General features: G+C 51.3%; 2 protein-coding genes across 3 annotated transcripts; one reads left to right on the top strand and one right to left on the bottom strand.

Annotated features, from left to right (window-relative positions):
• Positions 1 to 13,606: 13,606 nt before the first annotated feature.
• LOC136469681 (uncharacterized) lies at positions 13,607 to 15,091 on the bottom strand. Its single transcript, XM_066467776.1, has one exon. It carries the CDS (start codon positions 15,089 to 15,091, stop codon positions 13,607 to 13,609), a length of 1,485 nt encoding a protein of 494 aa, XP_066323873.1.
• A 2,737-nt stretch (positions 15,092 to 17,828) lies between these two features.
• LOC136473161 (uncharacterized) lies at positions 17,829 to 20,647 on the top strand. 2 transcript variants are annotated; one of them, XM_066470843.1, is made up of 8 exons: positions 17,829 to 17,940; positions 18,101 to 18,173; positions 18,245 to 18,411; positions 18,501 to 19,185; positions 19,267 to 19,471; positions 19,570 to 19,864; positions 20,085 to 20,168; positions 20,245 to 20,647. In XM_066470843.1, the coding sequence occupies exons 5-8, from the start codon at positions 19,347 to 19,349 to the stop codon at positions 20,572 to 20,574; spliced, it is 834 nt and encodes a 277-aa protein (XP_066326940.1). In that variant the 5' UTR covers positions 17,829 to 17,940; positions 18,101 to 18,173; positions 18,245 to 18,411; positions 18,501 to 19,185; positions 19,267 to 19,346; the 3' UTR covers positions 20,575 to 20,647. The 2 variants fall into 2 exon arrangements, with proteins under 2 accessions (XP_066326940.1, XP_066326941.1); XM_066470844.1 differs by having other exon boundaries at positions 19,264 to 19,471.
• Positions 20,648 to 20,949: the final 302 nt, after the last annotated feature.

Here is a 20,949-nt window from a genome sequence, read left to right as displayed (position 1 = left end):
GATGCTTGTACATGCCTTGGAAGTTCCCCACGAAGATCTCTTTTAGGTCCGCCCAACTTTGGATTCTGTTGGACGGATGGTGTTCCAACCATGTTCGTGTCGAATCGTCCAGGAACAATGAAAGGTTACGGATAATAAAGTCATCATTATCCGCTCTATCGGCTTGGCAAGCAAGCCGATAATCCTTAAGCCATAGTCCGAGGTTTGTTTCCCTAGAGTATTTCGGGATGTTGGTTGGTGGTCAGTACCATGGTAGGAAGACGACGTTGAGGATGGTCGACCGAAGGCTTGAGTTCCCAGCAGGCCAAGGCTTGGGCTTCAGTCCTCGTCACTGTCATAGCATCCGCCATGATGAGGGTGGTAGCCATGGCTAGCTCTCTCCTATGCATCGCCATGGGTACACCTATGGGCATTGAGGGTGTCGCGCGTGTCACGGTTGCGGTTGAGATGCTCATGCATCGGGACTGCGGTGCGTAGCCTACTGCCTTGTGGCGCCTGGTGGACTAATGCATCCTTATCGGGTCACTTTGAGGGTTTGCGTTGGCTGGCGCCGAGCTCGCATCGTCGGGACAATGAACTTTTGGCTTGCTGCGCCACCGCACGCTTGAGTAGCGTGCGAATGTCATGATGGGCCCAACAATCCTCGAGCATTGCGGGCCCCAAAAGCCCATGGAGCAAGGCCGATGCAGCAGTGATGTTCTGGCTTGCCCGAGCGAAGTGTGGGAGGGCTTCATCGTTCTCGATGATCTTCCGGTTCACATCACGGGCCATGGTGCGCGCGCCCACCATTTCTATGGTGCTCGATCTCTCAATCGAGCTCCGCATGTTCCTGCTCGAGCTAGAGTCGTGCTTCCTCGAGCTCTTGATGCCGGGCCTTTAGCTGCTCCATCCGTAAGCAGGGTGGAGCCCTTGTATCCCCCTCGACCTTGTCGTCGAGATTGTTTGTCGGGGGCCTCCTCCTCGTGAATGCTTTCAACGTGTCTCTCGAGGGTACCTGCCATAAAACATTCATGAGAGAGATGATGGCTCCCCCTGCTAGAGTCAGAGGCGGAGGGCGACTCCGTTTCTTCCACGAGGAGGTCATGGAAAGACTCCATGACATATAAAATCATCCCTACGAACTCGTCGTTTATGGGGAAAGGAGGCGCGCGTTGCACCACAAGGTGGCCAACTGTCTCTGCGGTGTTGCGGGGACCAAACGGGAGCGCTGTCGGGGCGCTCCGGATGGGTTATTCTAGAAAGAGCGGCTCCCCTCTGACAAGCTGTGCTATGACATTAGCGAACAAGAAGGTGAGGTGGCGCAGGTCCTTCTGGGCCGGTCAAGGTCCCAAGTAGGCACCGAGCTGGCGCTCTAACCTCCCGTAGTCGAAGTCAAGTAGCTGATCGCTTCCGGGGCATGGGCCTCTGGTGCGTGTAGCTACAGCTCCTCAAGTGCCTCAGTGATCATGTCGAGATTGGAAGAGTGGAGAGGTTGGACGGCGGTGGGAGCCATTACCAACTCTCCCTCCATCATGACAATGAAGTCCAGGTCCCTGAAGCGCACGTGCGTGCCCGAGACCCAGCTGAGGTTGTGACTAGCCACCCGAGGCCTGGTGTGGATGTTGAGATGTGCAAAAGGCCCCTACCTAGCACACCAACTATCGGTGTTTCGAGTTGCCATCAACTAATAAATTTCTAATATTACGCGTCTAGCTCGGATGGTGTGCTAAGAGGACACGAGGTTTATATTGGTTTGGGCAAAATGTCCCTACGTCTAGTTCATTGCTGCTGCTTGTGTTACTAGCACTAAGAGTTCATAGTAGGGGTTACAAACGGTCGAGAGAGGGACATGTCCCAAGTCTCTAGTGAGCGGAGCGAATGAGTGTCAAGAGCTCGGTCGCTTCCTGGCTGTGTGCTTGTGTGTTCTGGTCGGTTCAAGGTTCGATGGATTTGAGTCCCAATTGATGTGATGTGTTGCGATAACCTTTATGAGACACCATGTTTTCCCTTTTATAGGCCAAGGGAAAGCATGAGTTGTAGTGGAGGGAAAAGAGGAGGATGAGAAGGAGAAGAAGTCCTCTAGGATCGCTGGACCCTTCTTTTCCTTCATGTGGGTCCCACCGACTCTACAAACATCAATAGGGATAGCTCCACATCGCGGCCCTGTCCGTCATTGGCGCCATGCATAGGCATCGTCTCTCGGTCATGGCGCTCCACTCCATCCTGGCGGACGTCATGGTGAACTGATGCGCCTATTAGTGCTCGTACGAAGGTTAAGCAGAACAACACCGGCATGCCCAACATTGTTCCTAATGTGAATCCCCAGGTATGGCCCATCATGACCATGGGTTATATCAAGGCATGCCAGTCACCTCCCTGGTGTCAGAGCTTTGACCTAGACCCATTCGCTTGGACCTAGAGTTATTGGTGGTGGAATAGGTCTTCGTCGGGCGAGACGGATCCCCCAACCTCGGGGTCAGTCGAAGTGGAGTCCCTCCCAGAGGCCGAGCGAGGCGGAGCCAACCCTCAGAGTTCGGGCGAGGCAGAGCCAGGCCTCAGAGGTCGGGCGAGGTGGAGCCCATGGCCTCGGTGTCGGGCGAGGTAGAGCCCACCCTCAGAGGTCGGGCCAGGCAGAGCGCAAACCCAAGGGTTGAGTAAGATGGAGCCCGCCCCTAGAGGCCGAGCGAGGCGGAGCCAGCCCTCAGAGGTTGGGCGAGGCAGAGCCCGTGGCCTCGGTGTCGGGCGAGGTGGAGCCAACCCTTAGAGGTTAGGCGAGGCAGAGCCCGCGGCCTTGGTGTCGGGCGAGGCAGAGCCTGCCCTCAGAGGTTGGGTGAGTCAAAGCGCAAACCCAAGGGTTAGGCGAGGTAGAGCCTGCCCCTAGAGGCGGAGCCCGTGGCCTCGGTGTCGAGTGAGGTGAAGCCCACCCTCAGAGGTCGGGCGAGGAGGAGCCCACCCCCAGAGGCCGAGCAAGGCAGAGCTTGTGGCCTTAGTGTCGGGCGAGGCGAACCCCATCCCTAGAGGTCGGGCAAGGCGGAGCCCGCAGCCTTGGTGTCGGGTGAGGTGGATCCTGTCCCCAGAGGCTGGGCGAGGCGGAGCCCACGGCCTCGGTGTCGGGCGAGACAGAGCCTGTCCCTAGAGGACTGGCGAGGTAGAGCTTGCGCACCTAGGGGTCGGTTGGAGCTATAGTCGCGCTCTTGACTGCTCGGATGAATCAATATTGATGGTTATTAGCTTCTCCTCTTTGGGTACCCTAGTATTGGTCCCTGACACCTCCTCCTTTGTTAGATCCGCCCTTAGAGCCCACAGTTTGTTCATAGCCTTCAGGAGTAAAGACTATCAAGTGTAAGTTACTCTTGAATACAAAAACCCTTTCTTTGGGAATCTTAGTAGGGTCTTTGCACTGAATTTTCACTCTGAGAAAACTAAAGAAACTATTGAATAAACCCTGCCAAACCACTTCTATCATTCTGTCCAAGCTGGAAGATACTTCACAAAGAGTTTTTCAATCCACTCACTTTGGTGGAATACCTTGAATTTGTACCCAGACCTCATCCAAGCTTCCTATTGGTTCCACGTCTCCATCCCACACACTTAGTGAGCCAACACTCCTGGTCTATTGAGATCAAACATAGAGGCCTTTTCAATTACCAGCTTTTCAACCTTTCTATCTAGGGGAAACCTCACTATGTATTTGTAGTCATCAGACTTTTTCAGCTGCCAAGGCCAATTCTCATCAAAGAGTTCCCTCAGATTTTCTAGAATGCCTTTCTCATCAATTTCACCTTCCTCAATAGTGATCACACTGAAATTATACATCCCCACCCAGTGTTTAAACCTATCTCCCTTATCCTCAACATCAATATAGAAGAAACCAAGCCCTCTATTAGCACTGCCAAAGAATTGCACTGCCTGAGCAGGCTTCTACCATTCAGGACACATTTCCACTACATGTTTAGATCTTCTATAGATGAAACACACCTTCGGGCTAGCGCATGCCGAACTAAAGTGACTGGTCTGAGTACAGTTAAAGAAGACAACATGTAAGTTATCCTCCTTGGCATTATTAGCAGCAGTACATTCACCCGTAGCAGCTTGGTGTTCTTCCTCGACATGAGGGCGCTCTTGACGCTGTGGATCCCTGTTCCCTGGCCCAAGATGAGAAGCCTGATTCTAGATCTGCTGAGGGTTCCTTCCTCCCTCTCCCCCTCCCCTAGATACCGCCACCTCTGGGGCGAGGGCCATCGAACCTGTTGGAGTTGACTTGCGGTGGAGGCATCGGTGGTGGCGGCTGACTGGGGTAGAAGCCATATGGCGGCGGTAGCGGTTGATTGAAGAAATGCGGAGGCAGCGGAGGATGTGGAAACGGTGGGTACTGGTTCCACCCTCCACCTCTCCTAGTCCTCCTCCGGATTGCGCGGTCTCGGCCCCTTCCCCTTCCTCTGCTAGCCATCTTCTCCTTCACTACTTGAGCAAAACTCCGCTTCTGATCGTCACCCCAGAACACTTCGACGAATCTCAGCTTGGAAGGAGTCCCGATCCAGGAATCCCCCTCTCCAACAGGGTAGCAATCAGAAGGGTTGAACGATCTGGATCGCCATAGGTCTCTCCTGATCCACACCAAACCCTCCTCTCTCTCTCCGCCCTAACCCTATCTCGATTTGGGTAGGGCTGCGAATTGGGAAAATATCTGACCCTAGAAGTCTTGTATCTCCTCCTCCTCGCTCGATGGGTTGTGTAGTTTGGGTTTCCTTTCGACCCGCGCCCTGCCCCGGACCCGCCATGGATGGGAGCTCGCCACCTGCCCACGTCTCAGCGTGCCACGTCGCTCTCTACACCGCGAGAGGCTTACAGACGGGCCCTGAGACAGGAGGGAGCCTTTGACCCGAGGGGGAGACCTGCACTCCCGGATGGGAGAGTCCAGGCATCTCTTCTCCGGTGGCGAGGGGACGCCGCCCCGAGTTGCCGAGGGATCGCCAGGATGCATGCCGGGCTCTTCTAGCGCACTCCAACACGTGCAGACTACCCCCGTCCCTAGGTTTACGTGGAATGTGCGATGCATGAAGATATGTTCATCTCTTGTTATGGCCGCCTCATCAGCTCGCGGATCACACGGTGTTTATATATTCGAGAAATTTGAAACATGCGGTACGGTATGATCTAACATTGCATACCGTGGGCCGGGGTCGCTTGGAGCCCACTAGCGGTGGTCTAGCCCAGCGGCGAGCGGAGCCACCACGATCTTCCACGCCATCACGACCATTCCTGCCGCCGCTGGCGTCGTGTCCGCCGCCGCAGACAACCCAACCAATCGACCCGGCATGCTCCCCGCAGTTCGCCGTCAGCCCGTCGCAAACGTAAGATTCGCGGATCATCCCTTCCGTTTCCGTCTGGACCACCGCCCTGGGCCATTCCTGATTCCTCTTCCACTCATGACGCGCCCACATTCTCTTCTACCGTAAACATCCTCCGTACTTTGCAAGTGAAACGATCTACAAATTGGTTTCCTAACGACGATAAACGATTCCAACCTAGCTGACCGGATCCACCAGCTTTTGCTAAATATAGGTACACATCCCTTTTTTGCCCGCACGCGAGCCATGGACCACCGGCGGATCAACTGTTCTTAAAACTCGTAGTCCAGGAGCAAAACAACACGCGGAAGATGACAAGGGGAGTCGTTCGGGACTTCGGGGGGCTGGGAGTTACTCTGCCGCGCGCGCGCGCCGCATGTGCGGTTGGTGGCCGTGGCTGGGTACATGCAGATGCAGGCGGTGTTGGAAACACGCTCTATGTGTTCGATGTAATGGATCAGCAGGTTTGTTGGTTGTTTGCGTCTCCTAAAGATCAGGCGTTAGCATCAGGAATGAGCGAGATAGATAACCCACGCGGAAATCGTCGACTTGTGAGGTTGTGTGTGCCTGCCCTGTAGTTGTTGTTTAGGTAGGACGTGTCTTTTAGAGATTCGAGGTGGCTCCTTGGAGAATATTCATGCTTCATGCTGGTGGTTTAGTTCAGGTTCGGTGCAGTTGTTATTCTCTTCAGGAGGGTTGCCACCAGTTAGGCTGTTACATGATGGATCGGAAGCGTAAATCGGTGTGACAGCACCCTTGAGTTTTGACTAGTTTTTAAACATTACGCTTTGATTCAGAGTGCTCCTAACGGAAATAGAATGGTCGGTGGCTAAAAGTTTCTTTCTCTCTGTGTAATGTTTGCAGTAAGTAGCTTTTTTATTTTTATGTTCTGAGACAGGTTGTCCAAAATGGGTACAACAGTTGTTCCTTTATAGTGGTCCTTTATGCAGTGCAGATGGTCCATTCCAAATTTATACTAGATTGCAAATCCACTTTTGATATAAGTGATGAGAAGCCTTTCTGGACAACTGAAGTGATTTTCCTATTTATTATTGCAAGGTTAGCACTTTGAAAGAGTAGTTGGTGTTAGATCAGATGAACTTTTCAGCATGCACTTGGACAAAAGCTCATAAGGCCTTTTAGAAGTATATCCACCCTTCAGATTTTAGCATTTGGATTGGTTTTCATATGGAAAGGTTAGTCCACTTGTTTTCATCACGTTCCTATGTATGTGTGCATGCTTATTGTTTGATGTTGCTACTCTTTCTAAACGTGGCTCGAAGGATTTGCTGTGGTTGCCTTGTACATTTAAGTCTGCCTTAGTTAGAACTTTGTTCTGTCCAGAAGTCTAGTGCTGTGTCTGGCCTAGGAATTAATTGGCCACGCACTCGCCATATGTGCTGATGGTGGAAGCAGTGTTGGTGGCGTGTTCTAGGTGTTTGATATAATGGGTCAGTAGGTTATTTGCATCCTGAAGATCCCCGTCAGTGTCAGGAACGAGTGAGATAGATAATCCACGCGGAACCGATGGACTTTTGAATCCATGTGTGTGGTGTAGGTGTTGTTTAGGTAGGATGTGCTTTCCAGAGATTCGAGGTGTCACCTTGCAGAATGTTCATGCTTCATACTGGTGACTTAATTCGGGTTCGGTGTAGTTATTATTCTCTTCAGGAGGGTTGCCAACTGTTACACTATCAAACATGTAAAGTAATCATTAATGTGCTAGCATAATTGTATAAACGTTACTTTGATTCAGAGGGCTTCTAATGGAAATAGGTGATTATAGGTTTCTTTTTCTCTGTTGTGACATTTGAAGTAATTAGCTTTCTGATTTTTATGTTGTGAGACAGGTTGTCGAAAATGGGTAGAACAGTGGTCCCTTTGTTGTGGTCCTTTATTCTAGTGCAGATCAGCCATTCCAAAGTTACACTAGAATAAGAATCCACTTTTGTCCTAAGTGAAGAAGCCTTTCTGGAATTGACAAGTGCTTTTTTTATTTATTAGGCAAGGTTGGCAATTTGACAGAGTGTGTTGTTAGTTCAGATGGGGTTTTCACTTTTCAGTATGCACTTCGACAAAAGCTCATAAGTCCTTTTAGAGTATATCCAGCCTTTAGATTTAGCGTTTGGATTGGTTTTCATATGGAAAGATCAGTCCACTTGTTGTGCACATGCTTATTGTTTGAAGTTGCTACTCTCTCTGAATGTGGCTCGAAAATTTGCTGTGGTTGCCCTGTACATTTAGGATTCCCTTGTTAAAACTTTTATCTGTACAGAAGCTTAGTGAAGTGTCTGGCCTGGGCTAATATTAAAGTTGTTCTCCTTGGTTTGTATCATCTATTTGCCAGTGATATACCATCACTACCTGCTGCGGTGCACATGCACTAAATTTCTTAAGGCGAGATACCTACATTGAATACACTTTGGATGGCATTCAGTAGTGATCATGAGGCAGAGGCAGTGCCTCTGATCGCTAGATCGCTTCAGGCTTACACAATCAGGCGTCCATGGGACCTTGGCTTATAGCTCAACCGTTCATCTCCACAAAGGTCACATTCAAATCACCCCTAGGTACGTAGTTTTTGTATCAGTATGTTTGCTCTGTAGAATCAAATTTTCTGCAGTTTACCAACCTGGCATATTTTTGGAATAAAGAGGTTGTATGTTCACGTAAGGGTATAGTGTCATTCTAAAATTTGTTACTATTGATATTGCCCCTGATGGAAACAGAATAGTCGGTGACTAAAAGTCTCTTTCTCTCCTTTGTAACCTTTGCAGTAAGTAACTTTTTTATTGTTATGTTCAGGGAGGTGGTTGAAAATGGGTAGGAACACTGTTTCTTTTTTGTGGTCCTTTTGTGCATGGGATCTGCCATTCTAAAGTTCACTAGATTAATAATCCACTTTTGACCAAAATGATAAGAATCCTTTTGTAAGTGACAATGCTTTTGCTATTTATTACATGGTTAGAGCTTTAACAGAGTAGATGTTAGATAACAGATGGAGTTTTCAGTTTGCACTTGGACAAAAGCTCAAACGTTCATTTGCCAACTTGAAGTATCCCCAAGCTTTGGATTTAGCATTTGGATCAGTGTTGATATTGAAAGGTCAGGCAGCTGCTTTTCATCACCGTCATATGTATGTGCATATGCTTATTGTTCGACGAGGCTTCTCTTTTCAAACATGTCTGGATGGATTTCCTATGATTGCATTTTACGTTTGAAATTGCCTTAATTAGAACTCTGTGCTGTTCAAAAGTTTGGTTTTGCATCATTTTATAAACTTGTTCACCTATTTTGTGCCTATTTTTTTAATATAGTATTCATTAGTGTCAACTTTCTTCAATGATTTTTCCAAGAACCCTTGTGAAGGGAATTAAAGTTTGATAGAAATGGATTCAAATTTCCTTGGACGAGAAATTTCTTATCTGTCAAGGAAAAGGAAGTTGTCGTCCCCGTTACTTCATTCCAAGGGATGTGGAAAATCTTTATCCTTCATCTAGATCTGAGTACAGACTCTAAACTAAGACTAAGAGAGTGCAACATCTCCGTAAGTTCAGTAAGGTGGGATACTGGGATCTAAACTCAGAAGTCCACTACCTGGTTCCATATGATTGGTATGAATAGTGTAATCTCTGTCCATGAGTACTTTTTCTGATATCTAGGTCCTCAGGCTTGCACAAGCAGACTCTCAGAGACCATGCATCCATGGGACCTTGGCCTGTAGATTAACCGTGCATCTTCATAAAGCGCATGTTCAAACCCCCAGCAGTACATAGTTTTTTTTATCGGAATATTTCCTCTGTAATACTAGAAACTCTTTGATTTAGGAACCTGTCATCTTTGAAATACACAGGTATGTTCATATCACCAGCTCACCACTAAGGCATCATTCTAAAATTTTCATATTAACACAAGGGAGGAATACATTGTTAAGCAAACTGCTTTGTACTTGAGTGTTTGTGTTGTTCGTGATGTGTGATGTATGTCCTCTGTAGGTTAGGTGCACCTGCAGAGCCTGTTCTTTTGAAGTTTGCATTGGTGTTACAAGTGCACATAAATTTTGTGTTAGATCAGATGGTGTTTTCAGTACACACTTGGAGAAAAGCTCATATGCCTTTTTGAATGTCCCAAGCCTTTTGATTTATGATTCAGATAGATTTTCATATGTATATGCTTGCTTATTCCTTGATGATACTCATTTTGAGCATGGATAGAAGTTTTTTTTTCTTGCAGTTTTGTGTACATATCGTATTTGTTTAGACAGAGTAGTTGTTTGATGTGTATATCGTATTGAGGTTAGGTTAGGATGATGAGCCTGTTCTTTTCGCAGAGTACACCCATGTCTTAAGTGCACACAAATTATCATGTGCAAGCTGGCCTTTAGGTGAAAAATTGGAATGATGCCAAAGCTGATTTGTAAGACCTTCATGTAACTTCATGTTATTAATCTGTTTTAGCTCTTGAAAAGTGGTAGGTTACCTACCTAGAACAAATTTAGCTAGTTAAGAAATCACCTCTAATTGTCTCAAAAGTTAGGGATAGCTAATGAGTAAGTACTTGTTTGGTGTACCATGAGGCAATCTAATTTGTTAGCTGGGCAATCTCAATGCAACCTGTCCTCGTGGTAAGCTGAAAAACTGGGCCGACCAAGTCCAATAGGCCAACAGAGTGTACTCTTTTTTTTTTTGAGGGGAAACAGTGTACTCATGGAACCTGTCCTAGTGGCAAGCTGAAAAACACAAGTGGGCCGTCAAGTCCAATAGGCCAACACAGTGTACTCATGGAACCTCCTGTCCTAGTGGCAAGCTGAAAAACACAAGTGGGCCAAGTCCAATAGGCCGACAAAGTACTGCTCAATTCAGCCCACCAGATGATCCTATAAGTGTCTGTCAACTAAAGATTTCTGGTTCACTCCAAGCCTGAAGAGAACTTCTGTGTTCAGTGTTCTCATGGAACTTTGTGATCCATCTGCAATTCTTTCTTGTGATCTGCTTCACTTTTCACCTATGTTCCTGTTGAAGATATATAATTAAAACATGGCAGTTCTTTTTGTGAAAAGAGAAGTGGTGGTTTCTTTTTGTTTGTGGTAAACATTGGATGTCAGTGGTGTAGACTTCTTTTTTCTTAAACCGTGTGGCTGAATATGTTGTAGGTTAAGCCTGTTGTCCAAGTAATAATGACATTGTCTGAACTGTATCGCTTTTGGTTGAATCCATGCAACTTCACAAGAAAGATTGCATGCTAAGGACAAATGAAAACTTTATCAGGTGGTTAGTGTGCTAACATGTCAAGGGCCTTGGTGTCTAGGGTAGGAGGCCCTCGGCTACGGAGATTGTAACCGCGGTCCGTCGTCTTCTCCGGTGAGGTTATGCCCCCCTACCGTAGGCTTAGTTGAGAGAACGAGAGAGATTAGGGATAATAATCTTCTTTTTCCCCTGACAGTGCCGGTTACAAGACTCAAATAGCCCCAAGGCTAAAATAACCATGCCTACAATTAAGGAATAAATAAGGAAACTAATCTCTTATTTCTAATCTTAGCCACTCACGGTGGCTTCCCCAGCCGCGCGCTGGGCGCGCTCTGTGGCTCGGCGCACGTCACGCGCGCGACGGTGTCTCGCGTACGTGCGTCCCCACATGACATCTCTCCCCTCCTCGGGAGGCAGCGCGTCCTCGAGCTGGAAGTCTGGGTACTTGGCGGTGAAGGCGTCGGCGTCTTCCCAGGTTGCCGAAGCCGGGGACTCGCCCTTCCACTAGATCAGCAGCTGGCGCACCCCACGCGCGAGGCGCATCTTGACTGCGCGTTCTGGCTCAGGAACCACCGCACCATGGTGAACAGCAGGCAGGGGCGGTGGAGCATCCGGCGGCGAACCATGGAACTTCTTGAGGAGGCCGACGTGGAAGACGTCGTGCAGATGAGCTCGGGGTGGCAGGGCGAGGCGAACCGTGACGTCGTTGAGGAGCTCGGTGACGCGGTAGGGGCCGTAGAAACGTGGCCGTAGCTTGCCGGTGACGGTCTGTGGCAGTGATGACGCCGCGCGCTGTCGGAGGTGTAGAAGTGCCCAGTCCCCCACCTGATACGATACATGGCGATGTGCCTTGTCATAGTGGCGCTTTTGGACCGCCTGTGCTTGCTGAAGTCGGGCGCGGATGTCAGCGAGGAATTCATCCCGCTCTTCCAAGGTCTTGGCGACGGCGGCCACCCTGGTGTCTCCGGGCTCATATGACCGGATGGATGGAGGATCACGGCCGTAGACGACGCGGAACGGCGTGTCCCGCAGCGACGTTTGGTAGGCGGTGTTGAAGACGTACTCCGCCCACGGAAGCCACTGGAGCCACTGTCGCGGCCGGTCACCGGTGAGACATCGCAGGTACATGATGATGACGCGGTTGGTCGACTCGGACTGCCCATCGGACTGGGGGTGAAAGGCCGTCGTCATGTGCAACTTGGTGCCAACCAGCCGCATCAGCTCGCGCCAGAAGTTGGAGGTGAAGACCGTGTCCCTATCCAACATGATGGACTGTGGCACGCCATGGAGGCGGACGATATCGGCGAAGAAAGCCTGGGCGACGGACTCCGCGGAGTACGGCTAGGACAGAGGGATGAAGTGGCAGTACTTGCTGAACCTGTCCACCATCGTCAAGATGACCGACTTGCCTCGGACACGCGGCAGCGCCTCAACAAAGTCTAGGGTGATGTCAGTCCAGACTCCTTGCGGCACAGACAGCGGTAGGAGGCCGGCCGGATGTAGATGCTCCGACTTGTAGCGCTGGCATGTAGGGCATGCCCTCACCCAATCCTGCACGAGCTGTTTCATGTTAGGAAAATGAAAATCCCGCCGCATCCGGTGCAGCGTGCGCTGGACGCCTTCGTGTCCCTCCGCATGGACCGCCGACAGGAGCTCTGGTAACAAGGGCGAGGCCGGGGGAATGTACAACCGCCCACTGTACTGGATCAGCCCATCCACCACCGCCCACGGCAGAGCTCTGGAGCCCGCAGCGAGCTCTTCATGCATGGCGACGAGGGCCGGGTCAGTGGCTTGTTCTTGGCGGAGCCTATCGACGAAGTCGAAACGTGGGGGCCGAGAGCGCCAGGATGGTGCCCTCCGCCGGCGTGTCCCGACGCGACAGCGCGTCCGCCACGGCATTGGCCTGGCCCGGCTTGTACTTGACGGCGAAGTCGAAACCGAGAAGCTTCCCCACCCAGTGATGCTGAGGGATCATCGCGAGCCTCTGATCGAGCAGGTACTTAAGGCTGTAGTGATCAGTCTTGACGACGAAGCGGCACCCCCACAGGTACGGTCGCCAGTGCCGTACCGCGTGCACGAGGCCGATCAGCTCACGCTCGTACGCCGCGAGCGCGCGATGGCGGGGCGCCACCAGCCTACTGAAGAAGGCCACAGGGTGGCTGTCCTGGACCAGCACCGCCCCGAAGCCGTGAGACGACGCGTCGCACTCGACGATGAAGGGCTTGGAGAAATCCGGCTTGGCGAGTACCGGGGCGGTGGTGACAGCAGCCTTGAGCGCGTCGAATGCCGCCGAGGCCTCCCCTGACCAAGAGAACCCATCTTTCTTAAGGAGGGCAGTGAGGGGTGCTGCGATGGTGCCGTAGTTGTGCACAAACTTGCGGTAGTAGCCCGCCAAGCCGAGGAAACCACGGACCGCGCGCGCCGAGCGCGGCGTCGGCCACTCCCGCACCGCCTGCACCTTGGCCGGGTCCATGGCGACGCCCGCCTCGGAAATGACGTGGCCAAGGTATGCGACGGACGCGCTAGCGAAGGCGCACTTGGCGCGCTTGAGGAAGAGCTGGTGCCGCTGAAGCTCGCTGAGGACGGCACGGATGTGGCGTAGGTGATCCGCCCAAGTCTTGCTGTAGATTAGTATATCATCAAAAAACACAAGAACGAAACGACGAAGGAATGGTCGGAGTACGTCGTTCATCAGCGCCTGGAACGTTGCCGGGGTGTTGCACAGCCCGAACGGTATGACGAGGAACTCGTAGAGGCCGTCGTGGGTGCGGAAGGCGGTCTTATGGACGTCGGCCGGCCGCATCCGCACCTGATGGTACCCGGAGTGGAGATCGAGCTTGGTGAAGAAACGCGCCCCGTGGAGCTCATCAAGCAGCTCGTCGACGACGAGGATCGGGAACGCGTCCTTGACCGTAAGCGCGTTGAGGGCGCGGTAGTCAACGCAGAAACGCCACGATCCGTCCGGCTTTTTGACGAGGAGGACCGGGGACGAGAATGCGGAGTCGCTGCGACGAACGATGCCTTGAGCGATCATGGCGGCGCAGGCTGTGGTGGTAGGCCGGAGGGCTCGGCGAAAACCCCTTCGAAGGAGGCCAACAGTTTGTCGAGGAAGTCCGCTGAGGCTGCTATGGCGGCGATAGTCGGTTCCGGGCACGCCGCCACGTCGGACCAGCACACCTCCTTGCCCTGGCGCGAAAACGACATGGTGCGCGCCGTGAAGTCCCACGTGATCGGCCCCAGGGTAACCATCCACTGGGTTCCCAGGACGAGATCGTATCCCGCCAACGGCATGACGAAGAGGTCCACGTGGAACGCCTCCCCATCGATGGTGATCGGCGCCTGCCGCAGGACGCCCGGGCACTGGATCTTCTCGCCATTGGCCACTGTGGCGGTGAGGCGTGGCTTGGACTGGATGGGCAGGGTGGTGCGGCGCGCCGCCTCCTCGGCGATGAAGTTGTGGGTGGAGTCGGTGTCGAGGAGGGCAGTGAGGGTCACCGTGCCCAAAGTCACCCGGACCTGCATGGTGTCGCAGAGCGGCACGCTGGCGACCGCCTGCAAAGAGAAGACCGGGGCCTCCGCCTGGTCCCTGTCCAATGCGGCGTCTTCGGCGTCGGTGAGCGTCACGCCGTCGATGTAGAAGATGCGGCGGCAGACCCGGTTATGGCCACGCGAGTACTTTTCGTCGCAATTGTAGCACAGCCCAAGGTGGCGACGTTTCGCCTGCTCCTCCAGAGAGAGACGTTTCACCGGTTTGGTCTCCATCTTGGCGGCGGCGGCGCCCGCTGGTGGTGGTGCAGGGAGCGTGGGGCGCTGAGGCGGTGCTGGAAGCAGGCCGCGGGGCGCTGACCGGGCGGGAGCCGGGGCCGGCTTGTTGAGCTCCATCAACTCCACTTGTCGGGCCAGACTCATGGCGGCCGCGAGCGACTGCGGGTTGTGAATCCGCACCGCGTGGCTCAGCGGCGGCAGGAGGCCCCCCGTGAAGAGCTGGACATGCTGGGCTTCCTCCAATGGACCAGCGCGTGGCAGGAGCGCCTGGAACCGGTTCTGGTACTCCTCCACGGAGCCCGTGCCCCGGCACTCGGCGAGCTCGTAGAGCGGCGCGGAGCGCAGGGGCGGCCCGAAACGCAGGTGGAGGAGATCCTTGAAGCGGCTCCACCGGGGAGTACCCTCATCCTCCTGGAGTTGTATGTACCACAATTGGGCGACGTCCTCCAGATTGTACGAGGCCATCCAAACCTTCTCCTCCTCCATGATGCGCTGCTGATGGAAGTAAGATTCATAGCGGTTGACGAAGATCAGCGGATCGGTCGTGCCATCATAGCGGGGAAAATCCATCTTCTGAAATCTCGGAGGGCGGTCGTTGTGGTGCTGGCCGTCAGCGCCACCGCCCGGGCCAGACGATGAAGAGGATTTCTCCTTGTCCTTCAACGTCGCGACGTCGGACTGTAGGGAGGCGATCGTGCCGGTGAGGCTCTCGATCATCTTGGCGATGTCGGCGTTGGAGGGCTCCGCCATAGGAGATGTGACGAAGCTGGCTGATGGTGGATATGGTGGTGGACTGGTTGGTGGCGCGGCGGCTGTGGGGAAAGCGGCGGCAGTAGATGGGTCGGCGGAGCGGGAAGAAGAGGATCGGCGTGACCGTGATACCAGGTTGTCAAGGGCCTTGGTGTCTAGGGTAGGAGGCCCTTGGCTACGGAGATTGTAACCGCGGTCCGTCGTCTTCTCCGGTGAGGTTATGCCCCCCTACCGCAGGCTTAGTTGAGAGAACGAGAGAGATTAGGGATAATAATCTTCTTTTTCCCCTGACAGTGTCGGTTACAAGACTCAAATAGCCCCAAGGCTGAAATAACCATGCCTACAATTAAGGAATAAATAAGGAAACTAATCTCTTATTTCTAATCTTAGCCACTCACGGTGGCTTCCCCAGCCGCGCGCTGGGCGCGCTCTGTGGCTCGGCGCACGTCACGCGCGCGACGGCGTCTCGCGTACGTGCGTCCCCACATGACATCACATGTGTACTTGGTTGATAAATCTCAGTAATGATCTCTAAGGAAGTGAGCCTAGCTCAATCGGTTGGGATGGAAAGTGTGCATGTGGATCCCAACCATCTAGGCTCGAGTCCTCTTTTAACTCGAGTTTGGGTTCCTTCTTAACTACAGTACCCTGCCCATTGCAGCGGGATTTTCTTAGAAAGAAAGATGTTGCATCTAGGTCCCTAGTTGCATCATTGTATGTCTGAGATAGACCGTCAAAACTGGGTAAGCTAATCAAACAATCTAATAAATTATAGGAGGATGTGACTGCCAAACAAACAGTATAACATTGCCTTGTATGTTGATGAAATGCTAATAGAATATTCGACCAAGTTATAGGAGAATGTGACAGCCAAGCAATAGTATGATGTGGATATTCCTTGTATGTTGATATATGAAAAATAATAATTGTACTTTAGTGGAAGATGATATGGCACTTAATTGGAGATGATGTGGCATTTAGTGGGAGGTGACACATGGATAACTTGTATGCAGAGATTGAAAAGTTAGTGGGTGTTTGCTTTTATTAAACAATATATAAGTATAGATTAATGAAAAACTGCTTAGTTCCTCCTAGGCTGGGTTTCAAATGATCTCTACATTCTGTACCTTTTGGTTTTGCTCTATCTAATGGCCAAGGTTAGGGGTGCACTAATTTCTCTATTTTATTGTGAAGCTTACAACCTTTTGTGTTTCTGGAAACATACCAGCCGTGTAATTTACTGTGTTCTATTAACCTTCTTATCAGTTTGGAGTTTGAGCGTCATGCTATTCTGATTGTAACATGGATATCTGGAGCCAGTCGATGACCTTGTATTGGCTCACAACAATTTTTTTGAACGAAAGGCTCACAACAATTTGGTTGGAGTTGGTAGGGACTTGACACAGCCGATCAATCTATCAGGTATATGTGTCTCTTGGGGGGGCTCCTACCGTTTTATCAAAATGGCAGGATGGGCATATGGGCCGAATTTTTTACTATTTGGCCCTTTTTTCGAAAGTTTCTCTCAAATAGACCCCTGGCGGAAAGAATTCCAGAAATGGACCCTTGGCTCGGCGCCAGAGTGAGTGGCGCCGAGCTCGGCGCCACGGTGACTGGCGCCGAGGTCCTGGCCATGGGTAAACGGCCTGTAAGGGGCTCGGCGCCATCCACTCTGGCGCCGAGCTCGGCCTAAATATCTACCCGGCCTTCTTCCCCATCTCCTTGCCCTAGCCAGCCCCCGCCGCCGCCGCCGCGCCCACGCCCGCCCACGTCCGGCCGCCCGCTCGCGCCCGACGTCGCCCGCGCCCGCCCACGCCCGCCCAGCGCCGCGCGCGCCACGCCGCGCCACCCGCTCGCCGCGCGCCCGCCCGCGAGGCCGCGCCGCGCGCGCCTGCCCGTGCCCGCCCGCGCCGCGTGCCGCGCCTGCCCGACAGCTTGAGGACAAGTACTTTGATCTGTTGCAGGAGGCTGCTCGACAGCTTGAGGACAAGTACTTTAGGGAAAAGTTGGAGCAGGTCAGAACCGCATCAAATGCAGAAGGTAGACAATGGCTCACAGGTTTGATGAGGGATTTGGAGAAATGGACGAGAGCTCATGACGACGGTGGCTGGAGGTACGAGTTTCAGTGCAGCAACATGGCAGAGTCATTCAATAAGTTGCTATTGGGGATACGTGGTATGCCCGTGAATGCAATTGTTCAATTCACCTTCTATAAGCTTGTTGCCTGGTTCAACGATAGACACGCCCATGCATTGCAGTTGAGTAGTGATGGAGAGATATGGGCTCCGAAACCAAAGGCACACCTAGAGAAGGCAAGAGAAAGGGCTGGCACACATGAGGTTGCATGCTTTGACCACGCCACAGGGACTTATCAGGTCGAGCATAGGGGCAGTACAACGTCCGATGGCGAGGTCCGAGAGTCGAGGATACATGTGGTTGTCCTCCAAGATTTTAAGTGCACTTGTGGTAAACCAAGGCAATACCACTTTGTATGTTCGTATTTGGTGGCAGCAGCTAGGCATCGCAACTATAATATCGAGAGGAGGATACCTCACGAGTTCAGTGTCAACACGCTTGTGAACACATGGAGCCCTCGCTTCGTGCCTTTCTGGGACCCTGGAGAGTGGCCTCCTTATGATGGGCCGAAGTACATTGCGGATCCAGCTTACCGTTGGAACAAGCGTGGATCATGGCAGAGGACGAGGCATAGGATGGTTATGGATCAGATACCCGGAAGAACTAGGCGTGGGAGAGGAACTCCATTTGTTACTGATCCCGAGCAGTACGAGTGCGGCAAGTGCGGTAGACTTGGCCACAACTCACGAAGTTGCCATTGGCAGATTAGTGAGGTAGGACTATTGGTTTATAGTATTATTTTATATTTTATCGTATCATATATTTAATTATGCATGTCTCAATTTATGCTTGTATTTGTGTCAATTATGTATACATTTATAAGTTCATGTTTCATTGTACATTGCAATTCTAATTCATTCACTTTTTTTGTAGGATGGAGCAATTCCACCTGCTCGACCCGACGTACGAGGAGACCCACAGAGGACGTCTCGTTGCGCTGGGGCAGGTAATAATCTATAAGTTTTATTCGTACATGTGTTCGTGAAGTAACATGTGACTATGTTATATTCGATGCAGGACCTTCCGCACCTTCGTTCTAGGACCCACAGTGGGTTCTTGGACATTCGGTACGACGATAGGTACACTCCTTTCCTGCAAAGAGCTGGCCTGGATGTCATCTCCTTTCAGGTTCGTCGTGGGTTGCCCAAGTTTAACTCAGCGGCGATAACTGCGTTGGTAGACAGGTATTAAAGTGAATCATTGCCTCCATTCATGGCCATTTGTTAATGCGATTGACTTTTTGACAAGTAATCTTCCTTGGTCTTAAATATAGGTGGCAGCCGGAGACTCACAGCTTCCACCTACCTTTCGGGGAGATGACAGTCTCGCTTCAGGACTGTCAGAAGATGCTAGGCCTAAGGATTCATGGGAACCCAGTCACCGGGCAGTGCAGGTCAGAGGGATGGAGAGCACGAGTGGAGGCCTTCCTTGGGCGTGAGCTTAGCGAGCAAGGGGCTCGCACTTCTGGAGTTCCCATCTCATGGCTACGTACAGAGTTCGCACAGTGCCCCAAGGAGGCAGATGAGGAGACGGTTGTGTACTACTGCCGGGCGTGGATCCTACACCTTTTTGCTTGCGTTCTCTTTCCCGACGCGACGGGTGACAATGCGTCCTGGATGTGGATCCACTGCCTCAGTAACTGGGACCAGGCGGGTTAGTACAGCTGGGGCTCTGCAGTCTTGTGTTTTCTATACCGGCAGCTGTGCAAGGGGTGTCGTCGGTCTACGGTGAACCCGTCACTTGGTGGATGCGTGTACCTGTTATAGCTGTGGATGTGGGCTCGTTTTCCAGTTGGTCGTCCAGAGGTACTGGCTCGTCGTGAGTGGTTCCAAGGTCAGCCTCCAAGTCGCCAGCCGACGTGGGCGTACCTTTGGGACCAGGTCAGGGTTTCGCACACGAGGATAGACCGGGCGTACATTCAGTACACGAACGAGCTAGATTCGCTGACGGCGTCTAGTGTAAGTAAATTTTATTTTCCATGCACCTATTAAAAGGATTAGTATACCATCTAACATCTTATTTGAACATGATGCAAGTAGAGTGGGAGCCGTATGGTGGAGAGGACGCACTACTTTTTCAGCTGAGCACCGTATGTGGGGCCGATGACTACTTCTATAGGATGAGGTGCCCTCTAATCTGCTTCTATGCTATCGAGTACCACCTGCTAGATAGGGTTGCACGCCAATTTGGAGTGAGACAGCTTTGGCCTATGCCTCTGTTCTCGATTGGCGTTGACTTACACAAGTAAGTGTTTTGATATTTCAAATGAGTCATGATGATGGTCCATTTCTTATAATATGGTGCCACGTACGTGGATTAATGTAACGATGACATACGTGCAGGTTGGATCATCAGAGGAACAAGAAGATTTTTGACTGGGAGAGGCACCACCAGTCCTACATTGAGGAATGGGAGGAGATGCACGACAACCTAGACGACAACAACGAGCCGCACACGAACCGTGAGTTCAGGCGGTACCAAGCTTGGTACCAGCGTTCGACAAGGTGCAGGCTCAGACTACAGTGGACCGAAGCTGACTACGCCGACATCGAGTCCTCCGACGATGAGGACACGACGTACGACCAGTCCACTCGTGCAGGAAGGCAGGTGGAGGTAGGATCGATCTTGGACAGAGTGGTAAGCCAATCGACTTATTTTGTTACGTTGAGTTACATAACAATACATTAGGTGTTCTTGGACCGACGTTAGGAGTTATCTATTGTAGTTATTGCAACCTTCGCGCTGTATAACCCTTGTAATAAGTTACATTCTTGTACAAAAGAAAACAAAACTAAATATATAACCCTTGTAATACATTAGGTGTTCAGAAGTCTTATTATTGAAAACATTGTTGCAGGGCAATACACTGAGAAGCTCAGTTGAAGAGATCGAGCGCGTTCGGCCTAGAGTCAATGATGACTACATACTTGGCTTCCTAGATGTAAGATTACAAATATTCTTTCAAACAAATCATTAATACGTTATATTCTTTCACTTAACATTGTTTTGTACAACAGAGGCTGTCACGTCGTCTACGCCGTGCGGCTGGTCGTTGTGGTTGTAGGACAAACACGACGCATGACGTGTACAATCCTTCCACAGGAAGAGGAGCCTTGGGTTCCTCTTGTCAAGCAGCTATAGGGGACGAGGAGGAGGACGAGGAGGCCGACGACGACGATGACATGGACAAGAGGCACGATGAGCTTGGGCCCTCTCAGCTCCATGACGCTCCATCGACTTATCCTACACCGCCTCTAGGCACTAGGCGATGCCGTCCCCGTGACCCTTACACTCCAGGCACCAGCGCTCTGGGTCACAAGGGTAGGGGCAAGAGTAGGAGACAGTGAGGGATGTGGTCGATGTTACTATGAACTATTGTATTTACTTATCTTTAATTATTCGGGACCGTATGGATATTGTGGACTATTTGTACTTTGCATGACATATTATGTTAGTTGTGATATTCGTTGTGGTTGCATTATGCTTGTTGGATGAGTAAATGTTTAGAATATATATTGATGTCTCTGTTTGTAATTGTGGATGCTTCTAATACAAGACCGTATCTTGTGAATTTTTTGCGTGAATCTTTAATCATACTATACTTGTACAAAGGCACAAATGTAGTACATAGATTAACTATAAATTTATTATGTTTATAATCCAGGAATATTTGTACATACGCTGTGTACAAGAATCTATGCATTTCAGAGAATCTATGCTTT

The sequence above is a fragment of the Miscanthus floridulus genome, chromosome 8 (genome assembly GCF_019320115.1).
Source record: "Miscanthus floridulus cultivar M001 chromosome 8, ASM1932011v1, whole genome shotgun sequence".
NCBI lineage: Eukaryota > Viridiplantae > Streptophyta > Magnoliopsida > Poales > Poaceae > Miscanthus > Miscanthus floridulus.
Note: the sequence above shows the minus strand (reverse complement) of the source record. Positions and strands in the feature narration are given on the sequence as shown.